The 24,516-nt window shown below is 46.0% G+C and overlaps 10 protein-coding genes across 10 annotated transcripts; 5 read left to right on the top strand and 5 right to left on the bottom strand.

The window, feature by feature from the left end:
- Window positions 1-152: 152 nt before the first annotated feature.
- AOL_s00140g42 (uncharacterized protein) lies at window positions 153-1,736 on the bottom strand (the record flags this gene model as incomplete). The annotated part of the gene is made up of 2 exons (XM_011127283.1): window positions 153-900; window positions 958-1,736. The coding sequence occupies 2 exons, from the start codon at window positions 1,734-1,736 to the stop codon at window positions 153-155; spliced, it is 1,527 nt and encodes a 508-aa protein (XP_011125585.1).
- Window positions 1,737-1,958: 222 nt separating this feature from the next.
- On the bottom strand, window positions 1,959-3,050 carry AOL_s00140g41 (uncharacterized protein; the record flags this gene model as incomplete). Its single annotated transcript, XM_011127282.1, has 1 exon — window positions 1,959-3,050. The coding sequence occupies one exon, from the start codon at window positions 3,048-3,050 to the stop codon at window positions 1,959-1,961; it is 1,092 nt and encodes a 363-aa protein (XP_011125584.1).
- A 1,214-nt stretch (window positions 3,051-4,264) lies between these two features.
- AOL_s00140g40 (uncharacterized protein) lies at window positions 4,265-5,308 on the top strand (the record flags this gene model as incomplete). Its single annotated transcript, XM_011127281.1, has 2 exons — window positions 4,265-4,354; window positions 4,517-5,308. The coding sequence occupies 2 exons, from the start codon at window positions 4,265-4,267 to the stop codon at window positions 5,306-5,308; spliced, it is 882 nt and encodes a 293-aa protein (XP_011125583.1).
- A 2,376-nt stretch (window positions 5,309-7,684) lies between these two features.
- On the top strand, window positions 7,685-11,497 carry AOL_s00140g39 (uncharacterized protein; the record flags this gene model as incomplete). Its single annotated transcript, XM_011127280.1, has 3 exons — window positions 7,685-7,894; window positions 7,996-9,183; window positions 10,730-11,497. The coding sequence occupies 3 exons, from the start codon at window positions 7,685-7,687 to the stop codon at window positions 11,495-11,497; spliced, it is 2,166 nt and encodes a 721-aa protein (XP_011125582.1).
- Window positions 11,498-12,161: 664 nt separating this feature from the next.
- AOL_s00140g38 (uncharacterized protein) lies at window positions 12,162-13,010 on the bottom strand (the record flags this gene model as incomplete). The annotated part of the gene is made up of 1 exon (XM_011127279.1): window positions 12,162-13,010. One exon carries the CDS (start codon window positions 13,008-13,010, stop codon window positions 12,162-12,164), a length of 849 nt encoding a protein of 282 aa, XP_011125581.1.
- A 522-nt stretch (window positions 13,011-13,532) lies between these two features.
- On the top strand, window positions 13,533-14,554 carry AOL_s00140g37 (uncharacterized protein; the record flags this gene model as incomplete). Its single annotated transcript, XM_011127278.1, has 3 exons — window positions 13,533-13,578; window positions 13,678-14,129; window positions 14,210-14,554. 3 exons carry the CDS (start codon window positions 13,533-13,535, stop codon window positions 14,552-14,554), a joined length of 843 nt encoding a protein of 280 aa, XP_011125580.1.
- Window positions 14,555-14,629: 75 nt separating this feature from the next.
- On the bottom strand, window positions 14,630-15,055 carry AOL_s00140g36 (uncharacterized protein; the record flags this gene model as incomplete). The annotated part of the gene is made up of 2 exons (XM_011127277.1): window positions 14,630-14,782; window positions 14,855-15,055. 2 exons carry the CDS (start codon window positions 15,053-15,055, stop codon window positions 14,630-14,632), a joined length of 354 nt encoding a protein of 117 aa, XP_011125579.1.
- Window positions 15,056-15,916: 861 nt separating this feature from the next.
- AOL_s00140g35 (uncharacterized protein) lies at window positions 15,917-18,257 on the bottom strand (the record flags this gene model as incomplete). Its single annotated transcript, XM_011127276.1, has 5 exons — window positions 15,917-16,025; window positions 16,093-16,758; window positions 16,822-17,047; window positions 17,111-17,848; window positions 17,990-18,257. 5 exons carry the CDS (start codon window positions 18,255-18,257, stop codon window positions 15,917-15,919), a joined length of 2,007 nt encoding a protein of 668 aa, XP_011125578.1.
- A 683-nt stretch (window positions 18,258-18,940) lies between these two features.
- AOL_s00140g34 (uncharacterized protein) lies at window positions 18,941-22,823 on the top strand (the record flags this gene model as incomplete). Its single annotated transcript, XM_011127275.1, has 2 exons — window positions 18,941-19,098; window positions 19,187-22,823. The coding sequence occupies 2 exons, from the start codon at window positions 18,941-18,943 to the stop codon at window positions 22,821-22,823; spliced, it is 3,795 nt and encodes a 1,264-aa protein (XP_011125577.1).
- Window positions 22,824-23,303: 480 nt separating this feature from the next.
- On the top strand, window positions 23,304-24,485 carry AOL_s00140g33 (uncharacterized protein; the record flags this gene model as incomplete). Its single annotated transcript, XM_011127274.1, has 3 exons — window positions 23,304-23,337; window positions 23,410-24,216; window positions 24,310-24,485. 3 exons carry the CDS (start codon window positions 23,304-23,306, stop codon window positions 24,483-24,485), a joined length of 1,017 nt encoding a protein of 338 aa, XP_011125576.1.
- Window positions 24,486-24,516: the final 31 nt, after the last annotated feature.

Raw genomic sequence — 24,516 nt, 5'->3', positions numbered from 1 at the left:
ATATCTTAGGAGTTTACGAATTTATATTTATACTTTAGGTACGTTACACATTTTGATTCTATTAAATTCTTCGATACGCATGTACCCCTTTTTGGGGAAAAAAAAAAAAAAGGGAAGGGATTAAAGACCGAATCAGATCCTAATGTTGCCTCCTAAGGACTCAATGGACAAGTACAGTACGGATTTTGATGTCTCCGAACCCTCCCTTCAGTCTCATACACAGGAGAAACAAGAACCCCATTCTCCAACGTATACACCGGAGAACGCGGAGGCACGAAATTTGGATCAAAAAGTGTCAATTTCCCATATTTAAAACCCCACCACGAATCCTCGGGAACACCGACTTTCAACTCACGGATTGCTTCTTGTATCGTGGTTTCTTGATATTCTGGGTATCCTTCGCATTTCAAGAGCATCTCTTGTTCTAGTACGGGAAAGTCGCACCCGGGACTTGGCATTAGATTCATTGTATGCTTCCACGGACCACGGGTAAGCAAGTACGCCGTTTCAATCGTTCGCCTGTGAGATTCTATCCACGGTTCATCGTCGTCTTCCCACATATACTCCCAATATTTTCCATCCGTCATAAACACGCTTATATCCACAGTTGTATAATCATTCAATACCTGCCTCAATCGCCATAAGATGGGCAGTAATAACAAGCGAGAATCTACTGTTACGGATTCATTCAATTCCTTAAGATCTTTGTTTCTATAAGGACTGTTATTTTCACGACCTTCTTTGACTTCGATCTGTACCCGACGGATGAATTGTCGGTACTCCGGCTGTGGTGCGTATATCGCCCCGGGTTGTTGAAGTCCCAGGTATTCTTCTTTTGAGAAGATTCGCGATTTATGGGCATCTACGCCAAAAGGCCTCCGACCGACATAATATTTCTCCCTGTTGAAAGGTAGAATTAATTAGCTCTGGACGAAGACTATAGGCTGACGCATATACCTCGTATCTGCGGCCAAGTCAATTATGTGTTTGTATTCGAGACTCTCCCATGGCGATGAGTAGACCACCTCGAAAGACGCCTTCGTACCCTTGTTGGAGGTGGTGCCGTTAAGATCGATCGTGATTTTGATCGGGTGGCGCCTGTACAGGAACTCTTTTACTTCGGAGTGTATCTGTTTGTTTACGTAGAGAATAGAGAATGTCTGATCTTCTGGCGGGGGTTGGTTTTCAGGCATTTTTAGTTTCAACTTCCGCTTGAAAGAGGTGGGAGTAGATGGTGGTGCGCTGGTGCGCTGGGCGCTAGGGCTTCCGATCGGGGAATGAATTGGGGGAGTGCCCTCATCGTTAGGGGAGCTTAGATCAATGGGAGAGTATGCTGTCGGGTGGGATGTTGTATTTGAGTCATCAAGAGGTAGAGATACTGGAATTGAAGGAACATGTGTATCTACTATCGTAGCCGAGTTTGTCGGAGGCGCAGAAGAGGTTGAGGCCTCTGCAGAAAGGACTGGATTTTCATCTAGGCTGTCCGTGATGAGGGGCGCAGAAGGGGTAGTTGGAACGTAGTGCACGGAAGAAGGCCGAGGGGAAATTGGAGAAAACTGGGGAGAAGTTGGAGAATATCGAGGAGAAGTTGGAGAGAAACCAGGGTAAGGTGGAGAATAGGTCGGAGATTGCGGGGAGTAATTTGGAGACTCTGGCTCAGACTTGACGGGTAGGAGGTGACCGTATATCTCTGTTCGAACTTCGAGGGGTAGACCGAGGAAATGTGGGTGCGCCATTTGGATATTTGAGATTATGTAGTAGGATAGGTTGAGAACTCGGTTAATTGGCAATGGTCTGTCGCGAGCGCCTCATTTTATAAGCAGAATCGTGGAAGGATCCAGGTTTGGACTCCTGTCATCTTCAAGGGACGGATCTCCCGAGCGTCAGACAGGTGAGTCGATCTAGTCAGGATTCAAAATCTTCGATCCCATTGTGACCGTGTGGGCAGTTATACGATACTAGGTTCTTTGAGCATAGAATTCGTTGTATCGCGTATCACGGACCGAGGTTGGATCTTCGAATTGGCATAGAAGTAAGGTCCCATTCCGCGTTGCCCAAAATGTCAGGTCATTCTCCATCACGATATTGATCTTTTCAAGCACCTTTTGCGCTATAGCCACTTGAAAGGTTGCGTCGTGATCGCATTTCGTAAAAACTTCTTCCTTCAATCCTGGAAAGATTGAGTTTAAATATGGAGGAGGGCTAACATTCGAATTCCACGGTCCGCGTGTGAAAAGGTAGGCGGCCTCAAGACTTCTAACATAGCTAGAGTATCTCTCAAGGCCTTCTGTATCTGTTCGGTGACTGAGGGTTCCGCAAGTTCCTTTACTTCTGAACTCTTTCTCAAGCGCGATTTTTAACGGATCCCACCAGGGAATGAATGTGATGTCCACCGAGGCGGTGTTAGGCAGTACCTCCCGTAGGCGCCAGAGGAGTGGCGAAAGTAATGTTCGAATCTGGGTAGTCGCTTTTTCTCCGTAATGTTCGCGACTGAGATCCAAATCTCGATTGCAGTTTTCGGCAATCTCGATCTCTATGCGACGGAGGAAGGGACGATAGCGGGGGGAAGGGAAGAGAATCACTCCCGGTTGCTGAAGATGTACATATTGGCGAGCCGACATGAATTTTTTGTCACAGTCTTCTGTGCAGTCCCCATAAGCCTTTCGAATACTGTACCACACCCATTTGATAGGCTTCCCATCGTCTACAGTTGATTTATTGATAATCAACCCGTAGCTTAGGGTCTCCCAGGGGGATTGATAAACGACTTCATAAGCACTTTCATATTCAGGGTCGCCAACCCCCAATCCTCCATCTACCAGGATGTTAATGTCAAATATACTTCGAGAATAGAATAGCTGCGTGCTTTCATCGTGGATTTGACGGTTTACACGAAATATGGAGAGGGGATGGGCCCCTCGTTTGCAGTTGTAACCACGATAAATGGGGTCCGGGAGAACATAGGTGTAGATCTGGATTCTGATTTCCGGGGGAAGATTCAGGAATGATAATACTGCAGGCTTGGAGGCTTCTGTTGAAGGTGATTCCATTGGTGAGATATGTCCGGATGTCTGTGGTGTATTTGATAATTAAGCTCAAAGGGAGAACCAGGGTAGGCTCATAAATCGCGAATCTGTGGGTCTATTGAGAATTGGGTCCCGAATTCCTGTATGCGATCCGTTTGCAGACCGAAATATCAAGCACCAGCTAATTTCTCTTGGGCCAGTTAGCGGTTCCACATGCTTTCGTACAACATAAAGAAGTGAGCGTATGTCCCTATATCGGACGAGTTAGTCGTCAAATTAGCGCGTTTCCTGTCGATACGATGTTGGTAACGTCGACATATTGCCCTCACGCGTTCGAGGGGCACAGACAGAACTTGAAATTGCCAAAGCCCAATTGTGATTGGACCAAGATCGAGAAAGTCTGCCAAGTCAAAAGCCAGGATTTTAGGTGCCTCAAATCATGCGGCGGTCTCCATGTGGCTGTAATTTGATCCCGTAATGCTGGCCGGCACTCGCAGGCGAGACCCCCTTGCAAAAAGCTATTTCATCCAGAACCACGGAGGTGTCTTATAGAATTCCAGCAGCCAATTATCTTGGGAATGAATCCCTCCAAAACCCCGTTGAAATCGGAATGATATTCCTAAATATCTCACGATGGATACTTCGCATCCTGAAATAGAAAGAAATCCTGTGTGTTCTATGCATGACCATGAACCTGTGGCTAATGCTTAAGTGAGGTAAGGTTGGGTGACATAGGAGACTAACCTTGAAGTAGTATTAGCGGGATGATGGAAGGGGTAACTGGAAGATGCAACCTCGTTCAGCCTTGGCCTTCAGGCCCAAATCGCAACCGCCCTCTCCCATTGAACACGGCTTTTTTTCCTGTCCTCGAAGTAGCGTTCATTTGGGCTAGTTAGCTTTGTCAACATTAGTTCCTTACTTAGTTTCGTTGATTGTAATTATAACTGTTGAAGAAGTTGGTTGGTGAATTTGGATTGAGCTTGATGTTCCGGCCCTTTAAAGAAGTCACAGGCGACCTGCCCACCCGCGAACCACAACCAGCACTAAAACTATGTGCGACCTTCCCTCACACGCCACCGGGAATCTTGCCAGGGGTTATTAGAGAAAAGAAAGACGACGACCATTTTAAACACAAGAATACTCAACTTCCGACGTTTTTATGTATGAATCTTCGCCAAATATCCTTTCCTGTCGTTCCGTTCTTTTTTAGACGTCATCGTCGTGGTTTCTTCAGCCTCATGTTGTCCGCCAGAAACGTGTTGGTGGCCGTCACCCTGCTGGTGTTACTGGGCTTGATCACTCTCACGCCTAGTCAGCCCCTTACTCTCGTGAGTGTTTTCTACCCCCCGCGAACTATTCGTCTGCTATAACCTACTGCCCACTGGTCCTGTTGGCGATACTGGAGAAGGTGGGGAAGAGGTGATTCGGGAGTGGGTTGGGTTGGGTTGAGATGAGTGGATGGGTGGCTAACACGCAGCTGTGCAATACAGAAACAAGTCTACGATCCAGTCCCCGTACCTTCACGACAATTCAAAATCTCCTCAAAAGTCGCAGCGATAGCCGATACCTCCTTTACTCCTCAACATGTTCCTCTCGTCATGCATTTCTCCGGCGTGCTTGGTCCGGAATGGCCGATAGTCTACTATACCTCCCGAGAAACCTACGATGCCTACTTAAAACCCGGTGTAGCCAACGTCAGCAGGGTCTGGACCCGTGCTCTCGATGAAGGCCGAATACAAGTCCGTTTCTTACCCGACAAATTCGAAATGACGTCCAGAACAGGTGTAAACGGCTTCTTGGCCGATAAATGGATGTGGGAGGATCTTGCACCGGCCAAGCACGTCTTGATCTTCCAAGCCGATGCGATTATTTGTGGCAACGCACATAAAACCGTCGACGACTTTCTGGAATGGGACTTTATCGGAGCCACGTTGGCTCCCGAAGGGAGGATGTATAATGGTGGATTATCCTTACGGAATCGCGACACTGTACTGAAAATCTTAAACGAACATAATTACGAGGAGGATCTCAAGGCCAAATTGTTCAAATTTGAAGGAGAGGACGTTTGGTATTCTAAGCATATGGATCTGATGGGTGCCAAATTACCTAGCAATGAGGTGGCATTGGAGTTTGCCTGTGAATATCACTTTCATATCCAGGCGCAGAAACAGCCGATGGGGTATCATAAAGTCCACAAGGCCGCTCCCAGTAAGATCGGGGAGATCGCAGAGTGGTGTCCTGAGATCCATCTGGCAGCACCAGGGAAGCTAGGGAAAACATAGTTGAATTACTATAACATCTACTATGTTCTGTCCTTCGTTTTTGGATTGAGGAGGCATCTATATATTTCCGTCCCTCTTCTCTCCTGATTAATACTCACCCACCCCTTTCAGTATAAATACCTCGGTCGCCTTTCATTCGCCTCTTATCTCATAGTCATCATAAATCCTCAAAAGAATGTTGCACATATAACGTTATTGGCGCGGAGTTTGGACGGTACACATACCTTTTTTCCTTTCCTTTCCTTCTCGTGTACAGATACTTTTCTCTCTTACCTTCTTTTCTTCCACTCTAAATTGGCGGGGTTTCTAAGTAGTTTTTTTTTATTATTATTTAGACTTTTGTGTACTGCTGGGATCACTGGGATCGATTAATGGCGGAGCAATTTAATGATTTGATGATTCTGTCATATCACGACACCTTGCATCTTGGTATACGTATTAGGGATTTTTGAATGTTGAAGCTTGTATAGATCATAGCGAACCGAAGGATCCTAGGATGGTAATTCGAAAAACTGACGTCATTTCGATACACTACCTGACTTGACACGCGCTCGCGACTCTTTCGTGCTATGCTTGGTATCGTTAAACTCAGTGATATATAGAGTTGACGCGCGAAAGGTCTTAAGGTTTGGGTTCTGTGGAACGTTGACACGATTTGATATCTGGTGGAACCGCGAAACAGCATCCTTGGCTTCCCGTTCCGCTGGGTCTGTGATAGCTAGCTCTAGCTATGCAGCCGTATATCATGATATCAAACCTTGTATGTCCGTGTTCGATTTGAAGCGTTTTGACGAATTTGCCAAGTGATGCCGATCGATTATATATATATAGAGTAATTGAGTATTAAGTTAAGGATATATTCCAAAGCATGTCTAGACTGTTCTTAGATCCCTAAAGGAAATTGTATACGAGATTTCGATCGAACTGTGGGGTAATTGTTTCTGAGGACTGCAGTATATTGAAATAGTCGATTATATATCTGACTAAAGGCTAGATACCTTATATATGAGCTCAAGAGCTAACACTATCAAAAGCTTATAATTCAGTATTCTCCATAGCTAAATGAAGTCAATTCCGCTCCCGCAATCATGTCATGCTTATTATGGCATCGCGATATCGGCCTTATCATTTAATTTAAAACCCATATCAGTCTCTCAACGGTATGTTTCATACATACATGCTCCTGAAGAACCCGCGGTAGGAGCTCGACCTTGAGCTTCAAAACATAGCGTAAGCTTTTTCCAGGATTGATAGCATGGTACCCGCTGAGTCATATCGAAAAACGGTCGCAAAGTTCGCGGACCTCTTGAGAAGGTTAGTTTGCTTGGTAATCTAACGGACGGACTTGCCGTCAAGGACTAGCGTCTCTTTTCCCACACTGCATAATGTGAAGGATCTGGTGTTTTTGATTCTAGATCTAGCGCTATAGCGCGCGTCTGTGGCTTTTGTCCGAGGTGTGATAGTGTGTGATATGTAAATGAATTCGTGTTGGACCGTTGGATTTTTTGTCTTCAATCCTACTGCTTAATCCCATACGTACGGGGAGAAATGGAAAAAGGAAAAAAAAAAAAAAAAAAAAAAAAAAAAAAAAAAAAAAAAAAGATTTAGGCTTTGCCCGAAGAAACTTCTCTCGAAAATCCCCACAACGGCGCTCCGCGGCTCCGGACTTCTTCCAAACTCCCCTTCCTTCATTCCGTCCCTATTACCTACAAAATGAAAAAAAAGGTGGAACTTGGATAAAAATATACTGACAGGTGGACATTTGTCAGCAGATAAGAAAGTTCTAACGGAAGCGCTAAATAAGCACGCTGCATGGCAAAAAAATGCGAGCGGTGGATTTCCCCGTCGCAAAATGCCCGCCGTACGAGGTTAACAGCAGTTGAGCTCCCATAGCTTCCTACCGAGGCAGAAATATGCTGTGTTCACCGGCCCGTTTCCTATTGGAGTCATTCATTGGTGTATGGGATCGTTGGAAGTTGTTAGCTAAGATTTATTACATACATACGTACATACGTACATATGTACCTACTTCCTACAGAGGTATCTTGCGAACAAGGGCCAAGATTCTGAGTTAGGTCATCATGAATTGCGTGCGAAGTGGATATCTTGGTGATTTTTTGTGATTGGGAAGGGAAAGCCAGCTAAGGGATTTAAAACATTGCCGGGTTCCGGCCGGGTTTATTTTGGCTTTTCTTTCTCTCTCTTTTTTTGACTCTTTTCTTTTGGAACATGATATATTTTCTCGTTATATTATCCATTGGGGGTTATATTCTTCGTTTCGATCGATGATATCATATTTAAGCAAAAGAAGCCGTGCATAACTTTTGCTAAGGATCAGATCGTTTTTTTCGCGGCTTCATCTTTGGGATCTCGACCATGCCGACCGCTAGTGCTTCAACATCTCTTGGCGAAATCGACATCGATAAGGAACTACGCCTACCTCATGATGTAGCACCATCGACTACTGATACTGAGAATGTTAACCCTGGTTTATCCGATGATATGGATGCGCCTATACCGCCCGATGGTGGGTCGAAGGCTTGGACTCAAGTGTTTGGGTCCTTCTTTTTATTCTTTGCTAGTTGGGTGAGTGGTGTTTGGATGTGCATGTGCATTGGCGGGCTTGGTAGAAGCTTGTCTTCATAATTTTACTAGGTTTAATGCTGACGATTGTGATGATGATGTAGGGTTTTGTAAACTCCTTCGGTGTTTATCAGAATTACTATGCGACCGAACATCTCAAGGGTGTCCCTGCGTCGAATATTTCCTGGATAGGATCCATACAAGCTTTCCTACTCATGTTCGTCGGCGTACTTACCGGTCCCTTATACGATAAAGGGTACTTTCGATACCTCGCTTGCACCGGTTGCTTTCTGGTAGTCCTAGGAATAATGATGACCAGTATTTCCACTACATACTGGCAGGTCCTCCTCTCTCAAGGATTCTGCATCGGCCTCGGTACAGGATTTCTTTTCGTCCCCTCTGTCGCCGTAATATCCGGTTACTTCACCATGAAGCGAAGTTTCGCAGTAGGTCTCGGTTCCACTGGTGGCAGCGTAGGTGGAATCGTATACTCCGTCGCCTTCAGATCGATGGTCGACACCATCGGGTTCGGCTGGGCGACCAGAATACTAGGATTTATGACTATGGTATTACTAATCGGCTCGATCAGTATTATGAAACCATTACAATACCCCGCTGGACCCAGAAGTTTGTTTTTACCAAGTGCATTTAAACAGTTATCGTATACATTCACGGCGGTGGCGGTAATGGTTACTTTTATGGGACTTTATATTCCTTATTTTCACATCCAGGGTTATGCGGCCGAATATATTGGATTGAACAAGGGACTTTCGTATCAATTACTTACGATTATGAACATTGCTTCCATATTCGGCCGGACGATCCCGTCAATAGTAGCTGATAAACTCGGCCCGATAAATATTATGATCCCATCGGCGTTTGGAACCGCTGTGATGGGGTTTTCATGGATAGGAATGAAATCCGCTCCATCGACGATAGTATTTGCGATTTTATATGGGTTTTTGTCGGGTACTGTGGTTAGTTTACCGCCTACTACGATAGCTAGTATGGGTGGGAAACAAGGTGAAGTTGGAACGAGATTGGGAATGGCGTTTACGTTTGCGGCTACGGGATTGTTGACGGGGAATCCGGTGGCTGGAACGTTGATTGATATTCCTAATGGGAAGTTTAGAGGGGCACAGGTGCTTTGTGGGGTGTTAGTGACTGTGGGGATGGGACTTTTTGTGACGGCGAAGTTATTAATGGAGAAGAAGGTGGTTGAGGAAGGGAGGGTGGGGGGTGAGGATGTTGACGGAGCGGATGAGAGGCCTAAGGCGGAGGGGGAGAAGAAGGTATAGCGTATATTTACTAAGTAACTTGCATATTTTCAGCTTTTTTTCTCTCTCTCTTCTGGGTCGGTATATAATATAAGTAATTAGATTAGATTGAAATGTATATATATAGCGAGCAATCGCGGTAGATTAATAAATAAATGATCATGTTTAATGTATAATGAAACTAGCACGCACTCCTTTCTCGCAAAGTAAATTTAACCGCGGGGAGGACAATTGTATACAAGTGCGGGGCTAAATCCATAAAATCTCAAAATCGAGTGACTAAATTGAAAAAAACAGATCCTAATTCCAATATCTAGTATCATATAGTACAATATTACTAAGATCTATCAATTACATCACCGTACCGACATTATAGCACCCAAAAAGCAGCAATCCCTCGTCATCACGAGAATGCGCCCCATGGAAGGTTCCTTGACATTCTGTGTTGACCATGTTGCATTTCGACCCTCAGCTATCAAAATGAGGCTTGCCAGTTTATAGCTCTTCAAATTCAAATTCAATTCAACCCCTCCAAAGAAAAAGTCCTGGCTTAGCTCTCTTTTTTTCGATAAGATAGCTTTGCCCGTACAGATACAATTCTTACCCAGAACGTCATTTGCATTCTTTAACTTTCTTTCCTAACTCGAGTTATTTCTGATTTCGATCTTTTATTCTTTTTCGGCTTTTACGACTTTTTGCTCTTTCGATTGGGATTGATTTTTATTGCTTGGGGTTAAGATAAGATAAGAAATTATGACAAAATCGCCTAGAGTACCTAAACCTCCGAGGACATATATCTGCAGGTTCTGTCAGTCTGTGTTCAAACGATCTGAGCATCTGGCTAGACATGAGAGAAGTCGTGAGTTTAAATTTTTCCCTCCCTCGATGTCATTCCCTTTTTTTTCCCTTTTGAAGGGCGGGGAGTACTGGATCCTGGCTTTGTGTGTGTGTGTGTGTGTGTGTGCGGATTCCTGTTGAGGAAAAAAAACCCGCAACGTACGACCTTACTACGAGCGGGGGATAATGATAAGATTGCTGTGGACGAAGCAGAGAGGGGCAATGATGGAGATTTAATCGGGATTAGAAAGAAAGAAAGGAACGAAGAGAAATTATGAACGGAGGCTAATTAACTATGGGATGTTACTTTGGGGAAATGCAGATACGCAAGAGAAACCGTTTGGATGCTCCGTATGCTCGTGCATGTTTTCCAGAAAGTAAGTGACGTTCCGTTCCTTTGTGTCATTTTCGGTTGGATCCGATCGAGAACGGAGACAAAGGGCTTTCGATATTATTTGACATCCGGGAGAAGATGCTAATTGGCCTGGTTATTTTCAAAAATGGATTAGGGATCTCGTCGTGCGCCATGAACGAATGATACATTTTGAACGTAAACCTACGACGCGCATGACGTCTCGGAAAGCTCGGAAATATGAACCTCGTCGCGAATCTCAGTCTTCGGTATATACACCCGCCCCCTCTTTTTCTTCATAAATGTCCTTAGGGAAAGAAAAGAAAGGGTGGAATATATATACTAAACGACGGAATTGGGATATTCTCTCAGCAGGACGCTCAGGATTCCGCGACTATATCTTCAACTACCACCCCGGCTTCCGAGCGAAGACAATCACTCCCAAAAACTCTAACGATTGATCCCGCTGCCGCGAAGAAAACGGCTGCGGAAGCTTTATCTGCTGCCGTTCTTCAGGGGATACCGAATATCTTCGATGAGATTGCAAATACCGCCACCACCAATTCACTTTCTTCTCCCGTGACGCCAAAATCTGGAAAACGACGAGCTTGCTCAGATGATGATGATGATGATACTGATGACCTTGATTCTCGACCTACGAAATTGAGGGTACTCGATCAGACGCTTACTTCTCCGGCCAGCGTAGCTCCTGTAGCTCCAATGTTTGGAAGGGGAAGTTCAAATTCCAGTGGTGGCAGCAGTGCCGCCATTTCACCCACGAAATTAACAAACAACTCGCCATCTTCGTTATCCACTACCGCAACGACCCTTGCTGCAGCGGCAAACGCACTAACCAAACCGGCAATATCAGTCCCCACCTCCATTTTCCCGGGATTTGACATCGATCCTATCCTTAGAGATCCAGAGTTCGAAGCACAACTCGAGGATGATGATGAAACAGCTGAAGATACGCTTAGGATGTTTACGCATGCTGAGCAACAGTTGTTTTCACCGCCGTTGTCGGATGGTGATAGTGAGAAGGAGGAATCTGGGAGTAGGAATAATGAGGAGTTTTTGAGGGAGGCTGCGGCTGAGGCGTGGAAGTTACAGCTCGAGGAAGAGATTAAAGCTGCGGCTTGAAGTCTTTATTGGGAATACGGTTTATGGGGGAGTAAAGGTCGTGGATTGGGGGGTTTTATGAGTACGTCAGTCTGAATATTGGGTTTGTATGTGATATATATCTCTGATACTAACTGGACTCGAGTAGATGTGTGATTTCTTTGCATTACTGACTTGCGCTCTAACAGAAAACAAAAAACTTATATTCATCTAGTATGTATTGCATGGACAGACTACTACTACGACTAGTAGTCTAGGAACAACATTATCACGGCCGGGATTTGTCTTTTCGTCTATTATTCCTTCTACCGCCCCGTCCCTCTCTTCACCCCCCCTTCGGATTTTTATATCTCTTTCACTCTCTTTTATTCTAACTATTTTGGTTTTTATCATCATCAAAGCATTGGCAGAAAAAAAAAGCAATACCCCATGTATATCAGGAACTGGCGTTTTTATGGAAACAACGAAAGCACGAAACAAGAAATAAGGAACACGAATGGGAGAATACCTATATACTCGTTTATATATATACATACCAAAGCGCAGCGTGTATTTAGTGTTTGCGAGATATATTATATAAATAACCAGTATTCTTTCTTACCTATATTCTTATTCTCACCAAGTTGCAGGAGGATATATATATTAAGTATCAAGACCGGGGAGGGGTATATAGATGGAGACAGTATTACTCCGGATATACCATCTTCCTACTAACCCCTCCATCAACTACGATCTCCGTCCCAGTCACGAACTCTGAGTTTACCAAAAACTCCACCGCTTTAGCAATATCCTCCACCTTCCCCACCCTCCCAACAGAATGCCACCGATGATCTCCCTCCGTCAATCCATCCTCCCACTTCCTCCCTTCCTCGTCACCCTTCCCATTCTCATTTTCAACATGAATCCAACCGGGAGAAATAGCATTAACCCTAATCCCATACTTCTCACCTAAAGACACAGACATCGACTGAGTCAACCCTATCAACCCGGCTTTTATGGCGGAGTAAGCTTCATGGTTGACTTCGGACTGGTGAGCACGAGTAGATGAGATGTGGATTATACATCCCGGGGGCGAAGTTTTAGTAGAAGGAGGAGGAGAAGAGGAAGAAGTGGAAGAGGAAGTTAAAAGTGGAATACAAAGGCGACTAAGAAGAAACGGAGCCGTAAGTCCCACGGATAGTTTATGATCCCATTCACTCATTATATCCACATCCGTCGAATCCATCGATGCATTCCCAGACCATACATGAGGTGTAGCAAAAGCATTGTTGATTAAGACATCTACTTTGCCTTGGAAGTACTCCGTGGCATCTGTGATCGCGGTGGATATGGAGGAGCGGGAGGAGAGGTCCGTATGTGAGGTTTTGAAGTCTTGAGGGGTTGTGAAGCCGTGTGTGAGTAGGTGGGTTGTGGTTGTTGTTAGTTCCGGGAGGTTGGAGTCTAGGAGGAAGACGCGGTGGCCTTGGGAGAGGAGATGTCGGGTCAGACCTCGGCCGATACCGCGGGCGGCGCCGGTTATTAGGTAGTTTGGCATGGTGATGGTGGTGATGGTGATAGGGTGGAAGCTGGTGACGACATCGTTGGATGGTTGCTGGCCTAGATACCTATGCGTGGTAGCTACTTAGTGTTAGTCGGTCGGGTACCTTGAGACTAGCTCAGGTACTACAGATATAAGAAGTTAGATCGAGGATAGATAACTGCGACAAAGCTGTGCTGTTGGGAGTATAGTTATTTCTCTATGCATGCTCGATACTGAAGATATCTGTGAAGTGAGTGGGGGGTTATGCATGGTGGAGGGGATTCGAAGCCGTGGAGTGGATCCGAGACCTGTTCCACTGTCGCGAAATGGTGGCGGGCCGAAGCTTCGGAGAATCCCCTGTAGCTTTATAAGACAACGCATTTCTTCCAACATTTTCTATTCTCGAGATCTCTCTGTTGTACGTATACTGATTAAACTTTAACGAACGTTCTTTTATTGAAGGATACGATATTATTTTGGGAACCGCAAGTTGAGAAAGAGAAGAGAAGATTCGAAGTAATTCTTTAAAATATAGTCATGGCTTCGGAATTTAAAGTTGCTATTATTACTGGTGGTGCTTCTGGTGAGATATCTCCAAATTATACATCTATCTCTTCCCGAGTCGATGTTTTATAAAGAACACTTGTCTAACGTTATTGATAATTGATTGGTATACAAATAGGTATCGGCCTCGCCATAGCCACCGATCTCAAAAATAAAGGCTGGACCGTCGTAATCGCCGACATAAACCCCACGACAGGCACCAAAGCTGCCCAAAACATCGGGGCAATCTTCCACCAAACCGACGTTTCCTCCTGGTCTTCCCAATTGGACTTGTTCAAAACCACGTTCCAAAAACACGGTCGTCTAGATTTCTTCGCTGCTAATGCGGGGATAGATGACAAAAAGAGTATTTATGAAGAAACACCAGAAGAATTGCAGAATGATGAACCGGCTCAGCCATTTTTGAAAGTTATCGATGTGGACTTCGTGGCGGTTGTTTGGGGGGTAAAACTTGCTAGTTGGTATATGAGACGGAATGCGAAGAAAGGTGGCGTGGTGGTTTTGACGAGTAGTGCTGCGGGATTGTATCCTATGGTTACGAATCCGTTGTATGCGGGGTGCAAAGCCGCTGTAAGTTCTCCAACCAATGGTAGAATAAGATTTAGGATCTATGCTATGTGGAATAGTGCTAATATTATCTACGAATTTAGTTGATAAACTTTGCTCGCTCCGTTTCTTCAACTTATATTACCGACGGTATCAGAGTCAACGTGATCTGTCCAGCACTAGTCCCCACCGCCATCTTCCCGGGAAACCTACGAGACTTCTTCCCAGAAGAACATATTACACCGGTATCTACTATTGTTTCGGCATATAACAAATTCATTGACGACGAGACTTTAACAGGACAGGTGGTGGAATGTGCGCAGGATCAACATTATTTTAGAAAACAAGTAGAATACCCCAGTGAAAGTCAGAGGTGGATGAATGAGGATAGTGGAGAGTGTTGGGGGAAGGCTTATAAGGTTTATTTCGCGGCTCAACAGGGGAAGTAATTGTAACTCTCTTCTTTTGTAGAATACAGAAGTGAAAAGTTGGGATATTGCCAGTAACATTGGGGGATATGATTTTTAATGAATCCAGCTGCGAGATGATCCGTCACGATAGAGATGATAACTCTCGTCGTTCTGGGGCTTTCCACTGCTAATACCCCTAAACAATCTGAATGTACAATGTTCCTTATTATCGGAGGCGGATGTATGCCATGTCGCCATCAACCATAACTATGATCCGTCATAAGTTATAAATTATACATGTCATTATAGCATTGATAAGAGACCCGGGGGGTAATTTACCTCAGCATCATCATACCCAGGCTCACCACCATATGCCACACCGTTTAAGGCGGTTTGAAGCCTTGAAGCGGGACCTTTGAGAATTAATTCGAAGAGGTCGGGGACAATGGATGGGTCTTGAACGTCGCTTAGGATCCAGATGTGGAGGATTTGACCGGAGGCGTGTTTATGGCCTGGGTAGGGGTATCTGGAGACGGACATTGTTTTAAATAGGTATATATATAGTTGACGTATGGAGATTATTTGTAAGGATTGGGATGGAGTGATATTTGGAATATATTCGAGGATAATGAGGGAATGCGTGGGTTGATTTTGGAGAGTAGAGTGGGTTATATAGACAGTTAACCTTGGTATCGATTGTGAGTACTAATTGGAGGGAGACATATACTTGGAAGTATTGTGGGGGCTGGTGATATATCAAATTAAAATATCCGGATATCGATTCCGTAGAGCTCTATAGGCAGGCATATTGGGGCAAATCGGTGTTCGTGGGGGATTATAGGAATGGTGTTACTATAATACACGGACCGTCCCGCAGCAGACTGTTAGAGGGTACACGGGATGGTACAGGAGGCATATATGCATATGGGTGCTATGGATTGCGGAACGAGTCTCTGGAGCTTATGATTTTTTAGCTGAAGCTTATATATCGTTTATACCAGTGAATCGATCTTAAAAGTGGAGTGTTCAGCATGTCAAAGTTGGCAGGGCAAGGTGCACATCTTCACGGGTATTGCACACAATGTTTCACGGATTTCCGCACGACAATGCAAGATGCCGTTCCTCCCGGCCGCGAGCCGCAGGGGCGTGTTACACGCATATATCAATATTGGACCAATGCATGTGGTGTTGGTTCCCCCTCCGGTTCGGGAGGGTTCCCAAGAGGTTGGGGTTGCATGGATTAGCGGTGCATAGACGAATCATGTCGTTCTGGTTGTACTACGTAGGATTGCATGTGGCAATGGTGGGTAGATTGATTAATATATCTCATTGATGAATGGAGAGGGTATGCTATGGTACAAAGCTTTGTAGAGATGATATGATAATAAACGGACCATGGAACTACTGCTTCACGAGCTTGCCCTTCATGGGTTCGTAGAACAATGTCATTTTGCCGTTGACCTTTTTGAAAACGATGAGGTCCAGTCCCCAGCCGCTCTTCGTCGTAACACTATCAAATTATTAGCTACTTACGACTTAACTATCTCAACTATTTTGAAGGGGTGAGGGGGACTTACATATCAAATGCAGACCAGATACACGAGAACAACGCCGTAGCCCTAAATTTCCCTGCGAACCCCGTCCCGATTAATCCAGCACCATTCCCAAAGATACTAACCTGCCTTCCGCCCTGTCGCCATATTAGTTGGTCGGCTTTTAATAATACATCCACACCATCAATTTTCAATTCTTTGAGAGTTAAAAACCCATTCTCGAAGACAATGCGAGCAATGCCGTTGGGTGAGGTGTAAGTTCCAGCATAATCTGCTGTTACGATGGAATTATACGCCTTCCAAATCGCTGGAGCCAGTGTATTATGTACTTTCAAAGACAGGCCGAAAGGATCTGTTGTGGTAGCACCAGCGAATAATTCTGAGTCCGTGGATCCAACGCTGGTTAATACGGCAACACCATATCCGAATTCTGGGAATGCTGAGATTTGGGAGTATTGGCCTGGTAGACCGCCACCCTTGAAATAGATGTTATAAGCAGCGTAGTCAGGCATTATGGCCCGGTAAGATTCCCAGGGGACCCCGACGCTGGTGATTGCATCGGTGTTGTAATGGATCGAACGAAGCCAGTCTAGACGCTGGGAATTGCTGATTAGAAGGGGAGAACGGGAGAGGAGAACTTTGTGGATTAATTTGGCGAGGTCATTGGTAGTGGAAAAGATGCCACCCGCACTATAGGTGATACGTATGTTAGGTTTGCCTACCAGCTTTAGATTTGGGGGGGGGTGGACATACGGATCGTGAACAGCTGGAACAATTAGGTCTACCATGTTCCTGGAATTTGGCGTGACGATGTCCTTGCGTAGGCCTTTTGGGATTGGCCCTGCAAAAGTGTGGTCCATCTCTAAGGGGTCAAATATGTCTTCTTTGATAGAAGAGGCCCATGATTTATTTTGCTTTTTTAGTTTCTTGCGATAGTTCCCAGTGGCCAGGCCTAGGATTGAGAAGCCGGTGTTCGAGTCTGGGGAAGTTAGTTATGCATTCTCTTCGTCCGAATGAAGTGTAGACATATAGTTATACTTACAGCTGGGAGTCTGGCCAACTTGCCAGATCAAGTCATTCTTGGAGACGGTACAAAGGAGTTCCTGGGAAGAAGTGTTATGCTGATAATATCTTTCGAAAAAGGTATCCTGGCCCGGGACGGGAGGCCATAAGATATCACGAGGGCTGTTGAACACCAGTTCTCCCATATCTCTCCCAATTCCTGCCCTATGACTGCCTAACTGCCCAAGAGTAATATCTGCCGCCTCTTCCTTAAATTCTTGGGGAAGTTTGAACTCCGGAAGGACATCTTGAAGTCTTGATTCTAGTGTTATTTCAGGAACGAATTTCTCAAGCCGAGCTTGTCTGCTTAACATCAGTGTTTCAAGGACAGCAAAGACCTTCGAAATGGATGCAATTCTATGAATGGAATTCCCATTAACTTTTGCAGGAGATGCAGATGCAGATTCGTTAAGTCGCTTCCTTCCTTGATGGAATTCGTATATCTTTCCCTTTGCGGAATGAACGATACTGATTGAGATTGCCTCTTTGCTGGAGAATGTGTCTGCCTTTAAGGTTAGCTCCAGTTGAGCTAGTGCAAACTTTATGGCGGGATGCTGCATGACTCGAGGGTCTTCGAGTAGAAAAGCCGGTGGAGGAGGGACACAGCGCCATTGTGGAGAGGAAACGGAGAGGTCGTTGCCTGCGGCGAGAATAGTGTTTCCTGTGTATATATCTGAAGTTTGTCGCCTTTGAAGCGGTTGGGACGAAAGGTTTGGGACTTTAGATTCTCGATATTAGTGTCTTCCATATATTTTCTAATTATCATATCTAGTTTGTATCGAAGGAGGAGAGGGAGAAAGGGAGAGGGAGATGTATTTTGTATTTTATATTGGAGTAGCTAGTAGGAAGAGGGACTTACTGCCTTTGACCAGGTAAAGGGTAAGTAAAATGCCCGTAGAAAAGCTAATGGCCATCCAGCAAGTGTTCACCAACCACTTTCTTCTTTTCTTCACTTCAACTCCACCCTCGACTTCATCATCCTCTACCATCATCATCACTAACTTCTCGTCAAGCAAAGGCCGCGACTCCATCGTTTGATATCCTTTCTGAGTGTTACATTGATAAGACCGAAGCCTGGAATTCGCTTTTTCGTAGCAACCGTCCTTCTTTTTATTTGCACTCGGCATCTTGAGATTGCAGAAAATACCCAAGCTAGCTAACTAGTACTGGTAAGTGTTAGCTAATTGCACCTTCCTTCTGAATTCTGGATGTTTCATGATTGGGACGAGGCTTCAACTCAAAGTTCGTTGTATTCCTTGCTCTTACCTTAAACTATGGCTTGGTCCGTCTGCTAACGTAGTTGTAGCATTGACATCGACTTGGATGTAGATTTAGATAGAGCTACCTACCTATATATCTCAAGATATCAATCCGGAGCTCAGTGGGGAAGACATCGAGTGTACAGCATTCATCATCGTCTGACGTCTCACATCGTACATCTGGGGAATATTATCCGCCCGTTATTTAGCCCGGTTCAAGTGCCGGTTCAAGTCGCTAGCCTCCCGTGGTAGCGAACCGCGTGAGCCTCAGCCGTCCAGCGACGTAACAACCTGAACTGGAAGCCAGACAATTTGGAACAGGCCTGTCAGTTATAACGTTAGCTACTCCACTGAATTCGTCAACTTTGCGCTTTGGGCGCTGCGCCATTTCTAAGAACTTCGGCTTCTCTGTGGAATCGAGTCCAAACTTCGAGTTCATGCACACACACTCTCTTCTCCTTCTTGCTGGAACAATCAAACCCACTCTTTGGATTACCGAATACGTACCGATTTTGTAACTCTCCTACTGCTTTCGACGGCTCGCTGTCGCCATGGGTCTGTTCAGCAAGCTCAAGGGCGACAAGGACAAGAAGAATAACAGAAACTCTGTTCACGGCCACCACTTGCCGCCTCCCGGAAGCGCACCTGGTTCCAGCAATCCTTCAGCCGGCGGAAGTGGCGCTGGTCTGCACCCACCATCTCAGCCTGGGTCAGTTGCTCTCTTTCTATCATCATTGCCATAAAATTATTACACGTGGGGATCGACTGGTCGCTGACGTTCACGTTTTCCTTCGCAGACCCGACCATAGTTCTGTTTCTCTTGTCCCTCCTCCCCACCAAGAGCCACCTTCCTCCATCTCTCAGCAACAACAACAACCACTACCACAACAACAACCTCCGTGGGGCTACTCCCCTTCGCCAAATCCGAATCCGCAGGCTCAAGGCCAGCAGCAGTTCTGGCCACAGCAGGGGCAACAGTATGGAGGGTTTCCGCAGGCCCCGTATGGCCAGCCGATATACATACTTCAAAATGGACAGCTAGTACCCGTTTACACGGGACAGCAGATTGGTGTTCCTCCAAATGTCAACATGGCATCACCAACGGTCGTGTCGCCCATCACCAATGCAGATTATGGATTTCAAGGGAATCAATCGCCGGCTCCGGTACCGTTCAGTAGTTCGTCGTACCAGATTCCGCCCCTCCCGGTACCCCCTTCTGCGCCGCCTTCAGGTTTAACACCCAGCCTCTACACCACCCCGTCTACCATCCCCAGTGCGCCTCCTTCTTCTAGTCCGTACTCACATCCTGAAAACCAAGCAGTCTCCCCGGTGTCCCCTGTCAGCGACTTTTCCCATGGTACCGCTTTCTCACATCACCAACCACCTTCTTCTACCTTTACATCGGCCCCGGTGGACCCTTCTGCGACACCTCCCGTTGTTCCTAAGCCGATGGCGCGGAAACCTGTCCCTGGAGTTGGTTCATCGAGCACACCGATATCTTCCACCCCACCACAGCTACCGCTCCCCACGGCCTCAGTGGTGACTCAAGGCATTGGCTCGCTAAGCGTATCGGACCCCCCGGCGTCGTCACCCGAGCTTCCCAAGCAGAAGGTTCAACTCTCACCGCAAATGGAACAAAAAGTCGAATTCTTGAAGAATCAGGGAAACAGCATGGTTGAGGCTAAGGACTATGACCAGGCGATCATGTTTTACTCAATGGCTCTAGACTACAACCCGGAGAGCGCGGTCTGTTTATCAAACAGGTCGATGGTTTATACTCAATTGCACCCGCCGAAGATGAAGGAAGCAAAGGAGGATGCCGAAGCAGCAACGAAAGCCGATCCGTCGTACTGGAAAGGCTGGTCGAGATTAGGCGATGCGTTGTTGGGGATGGGGGAAGCTTCTAGGGCAGTGGATGCCTATAATAAGGCTGTTGAGGTTGGAGGGGCATCGGTTGGACAGAATACAAAGCATTCACTGGCGAATGCGAAGAAGGCGGCGGGCCATAATCAGTCGACTACGACATCTCCCACTACCCCTGTGGCAACCCAGGCATCACCAAGTGGGGCTAGGACATCTACTCAGAAAACACCGACGCAATCGAGCACACCGTCTCTCAATACATTATTTTCTACTACCTCTGATACTAGAGCTACCGGTGCAAATCAAGTACCAAGGCCGGCTCCGGCTTCGACCACAGCAACTACCTCTACTAGTGTTGCTTCGTCTTCTACGGCTACCCAACCTTCGAGGACACAACCACCACCTGTCAATACTCAAACTGCCCCTCCTTCACGTACGCCTGCAGCCGCCACGGCGACTACCGCCACGGCGACAACTACGGCATCTGGATCCTCAGCGACCCCAGCTTCGCCATCGGCAAGTGCACCGGCACGGACAACTCAGGCGGCTTCTGGTCTCCCTGCAGTTTTGGAGGAGGCTGTTGCAAACGTAGAGGAAATTGGCAATTCTGAAGCTCCACCAGCATATGCGCCAAATCCTAGTTCGACGGATCCAACGATTCGTCACATGTCGCAACAAGCAGTCTATTCCCAGGTTATTGAGCTACGGAACACCCTTCTTGTTAGGAATAAGGGAAGCTTTGTGATCAAGCCTTACACTGCTGTTGGCAACATCGATGCGGTGAGAATCGAGTTTGTGGGAATGACTACTCAAGAGTTGACTCCGCGCGAGCTTGGTGTTCATCCGGATCAACATCCCTCATTTTCTGGATACTTCGTTAATAGCGTGTTGTATCCTGGGTGTACCTTGATCGATCTGGACATGGAAGTGTCAAAAATTGGGGAAGGGAGGCTCCCAGGCACTTATAGTGTATCTGGGTACTCTGAAGTTTACAGATCACAGCAGCTAGAAACAGCACCCATACTCCCGATTACCTTATCATCTGTACACACACTGCCAGAGGTAACGGTGGATCAGATTGTATCGCGAATGACAGTACTAAAGTATAATCGGCTCCTACCGGAGACGAATATGCAAATGTACGAGAGCTTGAGAAAGTTCCTGGGTCCTGATCCTTACCCGAATCAGACGGACGCAGATAAAGCGAATTTGAGAAATCAGATCACTGATATCTGCTATGTGTTGAACAGGGTAGATGCGACAAAGTATGTGGACATGTCGAACTGTCGCCATTTGACTAATAATACACTTGGGACGGTGGCGCAGGGGATTGGGTTGAAGAACTTTTTATTCCAGATCCTTTTGGGCTGCGAGCTATTAGTTCGATTGCTAAAGGAGCCAGCAAATGCAACCTATACAGGGCTGATTTCTCATAATATTTCCGCAAATCTGGTTATTGCAGATCTATGGATGCAGAATATTGATACAAAACGAGAGACCACGCCTGCGGGGCTCCCACGGCACTTATTGATATCATTAGTGCATCAACGACAGTGTGAGGGTTTGATTAGATTTGCGGAGACGTTCAAGTGGCCGTATATGGACGAAGCGAGGAATTACATTGAAGGGGCCTACAATGATTTGATCACGGGCAAGGCGATCGGATTTGATATGTGTGATTGGTTGTTTGGGTTGGTGAGGCCTGGAAAGTTGTTCAGGCATCTGATTATGAATTGCTTGGTGTATTCGTCGCCTTCGATTCGGGATTTCCAAGGCGCGCCGACGTTTACATGCGGACTAGTGCTCCTTAATAGGAGTTACTGGCCTAGGAGGAGCGTGCTAGGCGGTGTTTTGGGTGGGTTGAGGAACTTGACTACGGTCTGTGGATGGGTTGGGCCGGCTCCCAAGGCGGAAGGGATTGCTCCGGGGTGGTGCCAGGTTGATGCGAGAAAAGTTACAATTCCGATTCCCTGCACTAAGAGCCAGAGAACGGCGGAGGAGCTAGAGGAGGCTAGGATTGGACCAGATGGAAGAGTTATGAATGCTGAAGAGCAGATCAGTGATCTTGCGGATATCAACCAATGGGCTGTTCCGTCGTTTCCTTCAAGATCAAACCCAAATGATTCAACAGTTACCTTGAAGGGTATTCGACTGCTTTTACAACAGGATCAAGCTGTTACATCTACCCTTACGCCGTTGAAGATTTATAGAGCAGCGGTGGATTTTGACATCTCAGGAACTGCAGTGTCTTACACGCTATACTCCAACCCGACATTTGTGACGGCACACCCTTGTGTTGGAAATCATTTGGCGCATAGAACAGAGACAAAAGCGATTCGAAAGACGATCATTCCAGCGGTGGATTTGAAGGAGACTTATCTGCAATATAATAGCTTACTAGTTATTGATGCAACGTTGAAGGGGGAAGAGGTCTTGGCTAGGGCATGGTGCTCGGAACGAGGTTGTAATGCGGTTGTTTGGAGAGGTGATGAAACGTGCTTTGCGTGTGCGGCACTTATGACTATGAGTACCAATGGGCTGGGATTTAATGTGCTTATTCGGAGTGTGTAACTCGGCATGCAGGGTGCAGGTAGGTATTGTGGTTTTGGGGACTTGAAGTGGGGTCCATGTGGGGCGGTGGGGGTTTAACGGTGGGTATTTTGCGTTAGCCTTTTATTATTATGCATATGATCTAGCGCTGCTGGTTTTTATAAATCTTACTTTTTCGTCGTGTGTTATCGATGTTTTCCTTAGTCTAGTGAATGGAATCCACTTTAGACGCTATTTTGGGATCAAACTAAAGATAAATTATATTACGTATTAGAGATAGTAGCCGCCGGATTGATAGATATCTTGTGAAGCTCGAGATTTCGTGGAAGAGAGGCTGTCTTATTGATAGCAGAAGACCGATATTGGTCGGCCAGCTCCGAATTGGGGAGGTACTTAAGGTTTTTAGTTTCCCCAGATCCGACAGTACTGGAACCTGCATCTTGATTTCATATGACGTTGGAGAATTAATCGTTTAAATTTAACAACTCTAAATTGACAACAATGACAGCGACGGATGCAGCGACTGTGGTCACTGGTGAGGTTCATAAGTTTGATCGATTCCGTTATGGATAGAATTTATTTAATTAACACTGTTGGTTTCGCACAGGTAATGGACCCCGCAAGATCCTCTCGAACTCGATAGATCTCAAACCCGGCGATTTCTCCTCCATCCCCGTCTTGGATCTCACATTAGCCTTCAGTCCCAACGTCGCAGACCGAAAAACCGTTGCATCATCGCTGTTCGACGCTTGTACCCGTGTAGGGTTCTTTTATGTCAAGAACCATGGAGTACCCTCCGAAATTATCTCCGAGTGCTTCCAGGCCGGAAGGGATTTCTTCGAGTTGAGTTTGGAAGAAAAAATGAAGATATATATCAAGGATTCTGAGAATTTCAAGGGGTATACACCATTGCTCGGGGAGAATACGGATCCAGCTGGTCGAGGGGATCTACACGAAGGGTTTGATATCGGATATGAATATTCCAAGGAAGGTGGGAAGATGGAAGGGGTTAATAGATGGCCCGAGACACTGCCGGGGATCAAAGCACCTGTTTCAACATATTTTTCCGAAATGGTAAAACTTGGAAAAAAGCTTTTCCAACTTTTTGCGTTATCACTGGACCTTGAAGAGAATTATTTTGATGATCTTGTTTCGGGGAAAGGTGGGATCATGAGGTTATTGCATTATCCACCCCAGACGAAGGAAGGATTGGACATGACACAGTTGGGGATTGGAGCTCATAGTGATTATGAGTGTTTTACGATATTGGCACAGCAGGGTGGGGTTGAGGCTTTGCAGGTGCTCAATAAGGGAGGGAAGTGGGTGGGGGCTACACCCATTGAGGGGACTTTTGTGGTTAATGTGGGAGATATGATGGCTAGGTGGACTAATGACCTGTATTTGAGTACTATTCGTAAGTTTTCTCTTCCTGTCTTTCTTTTTTCGTCATGAGGCTTTGCAAGGCGAACAAGAGAGACAATGATATTAACTTGGGTAATTTTTCTAGATCGAGCAATAAATAGGACCGGGGTAAGGAGGTACTCTGTTCCTTTCTTCTTCGGGGTGGATTATGAAAGTACGATCGAGGTACTTGAGAGCTGTGTTAGTGAAGGTCGGCCGAAGAAGTATGAGCCGATTAATGCGGGGGATTATATTAAGCAGAGGTTGAGCGAGACGTATTGAGAGTTGCAATTGGGCATATACTCGCGATATG

This window comes from Orbilia oligospora (assembly GCF_000225545.1).
Source record: "Orbilia oligospora ATCC 24927 unplaced genomic scaffold scaffold00140, whole genome shotgun sequence".
In the NCBI taxonomy this organism is placed as follows: Eukaryota; Fungi; Ascomycota; class Orbiliomycetes; order Orbiliales; family Orbiliaceae; genus Orbilia; species Orbilia oligospora.
Note: the sequence above shows the minus strand (reverse complement) of the source record. Positions and strands in the feature narration are given on the sequence as shown.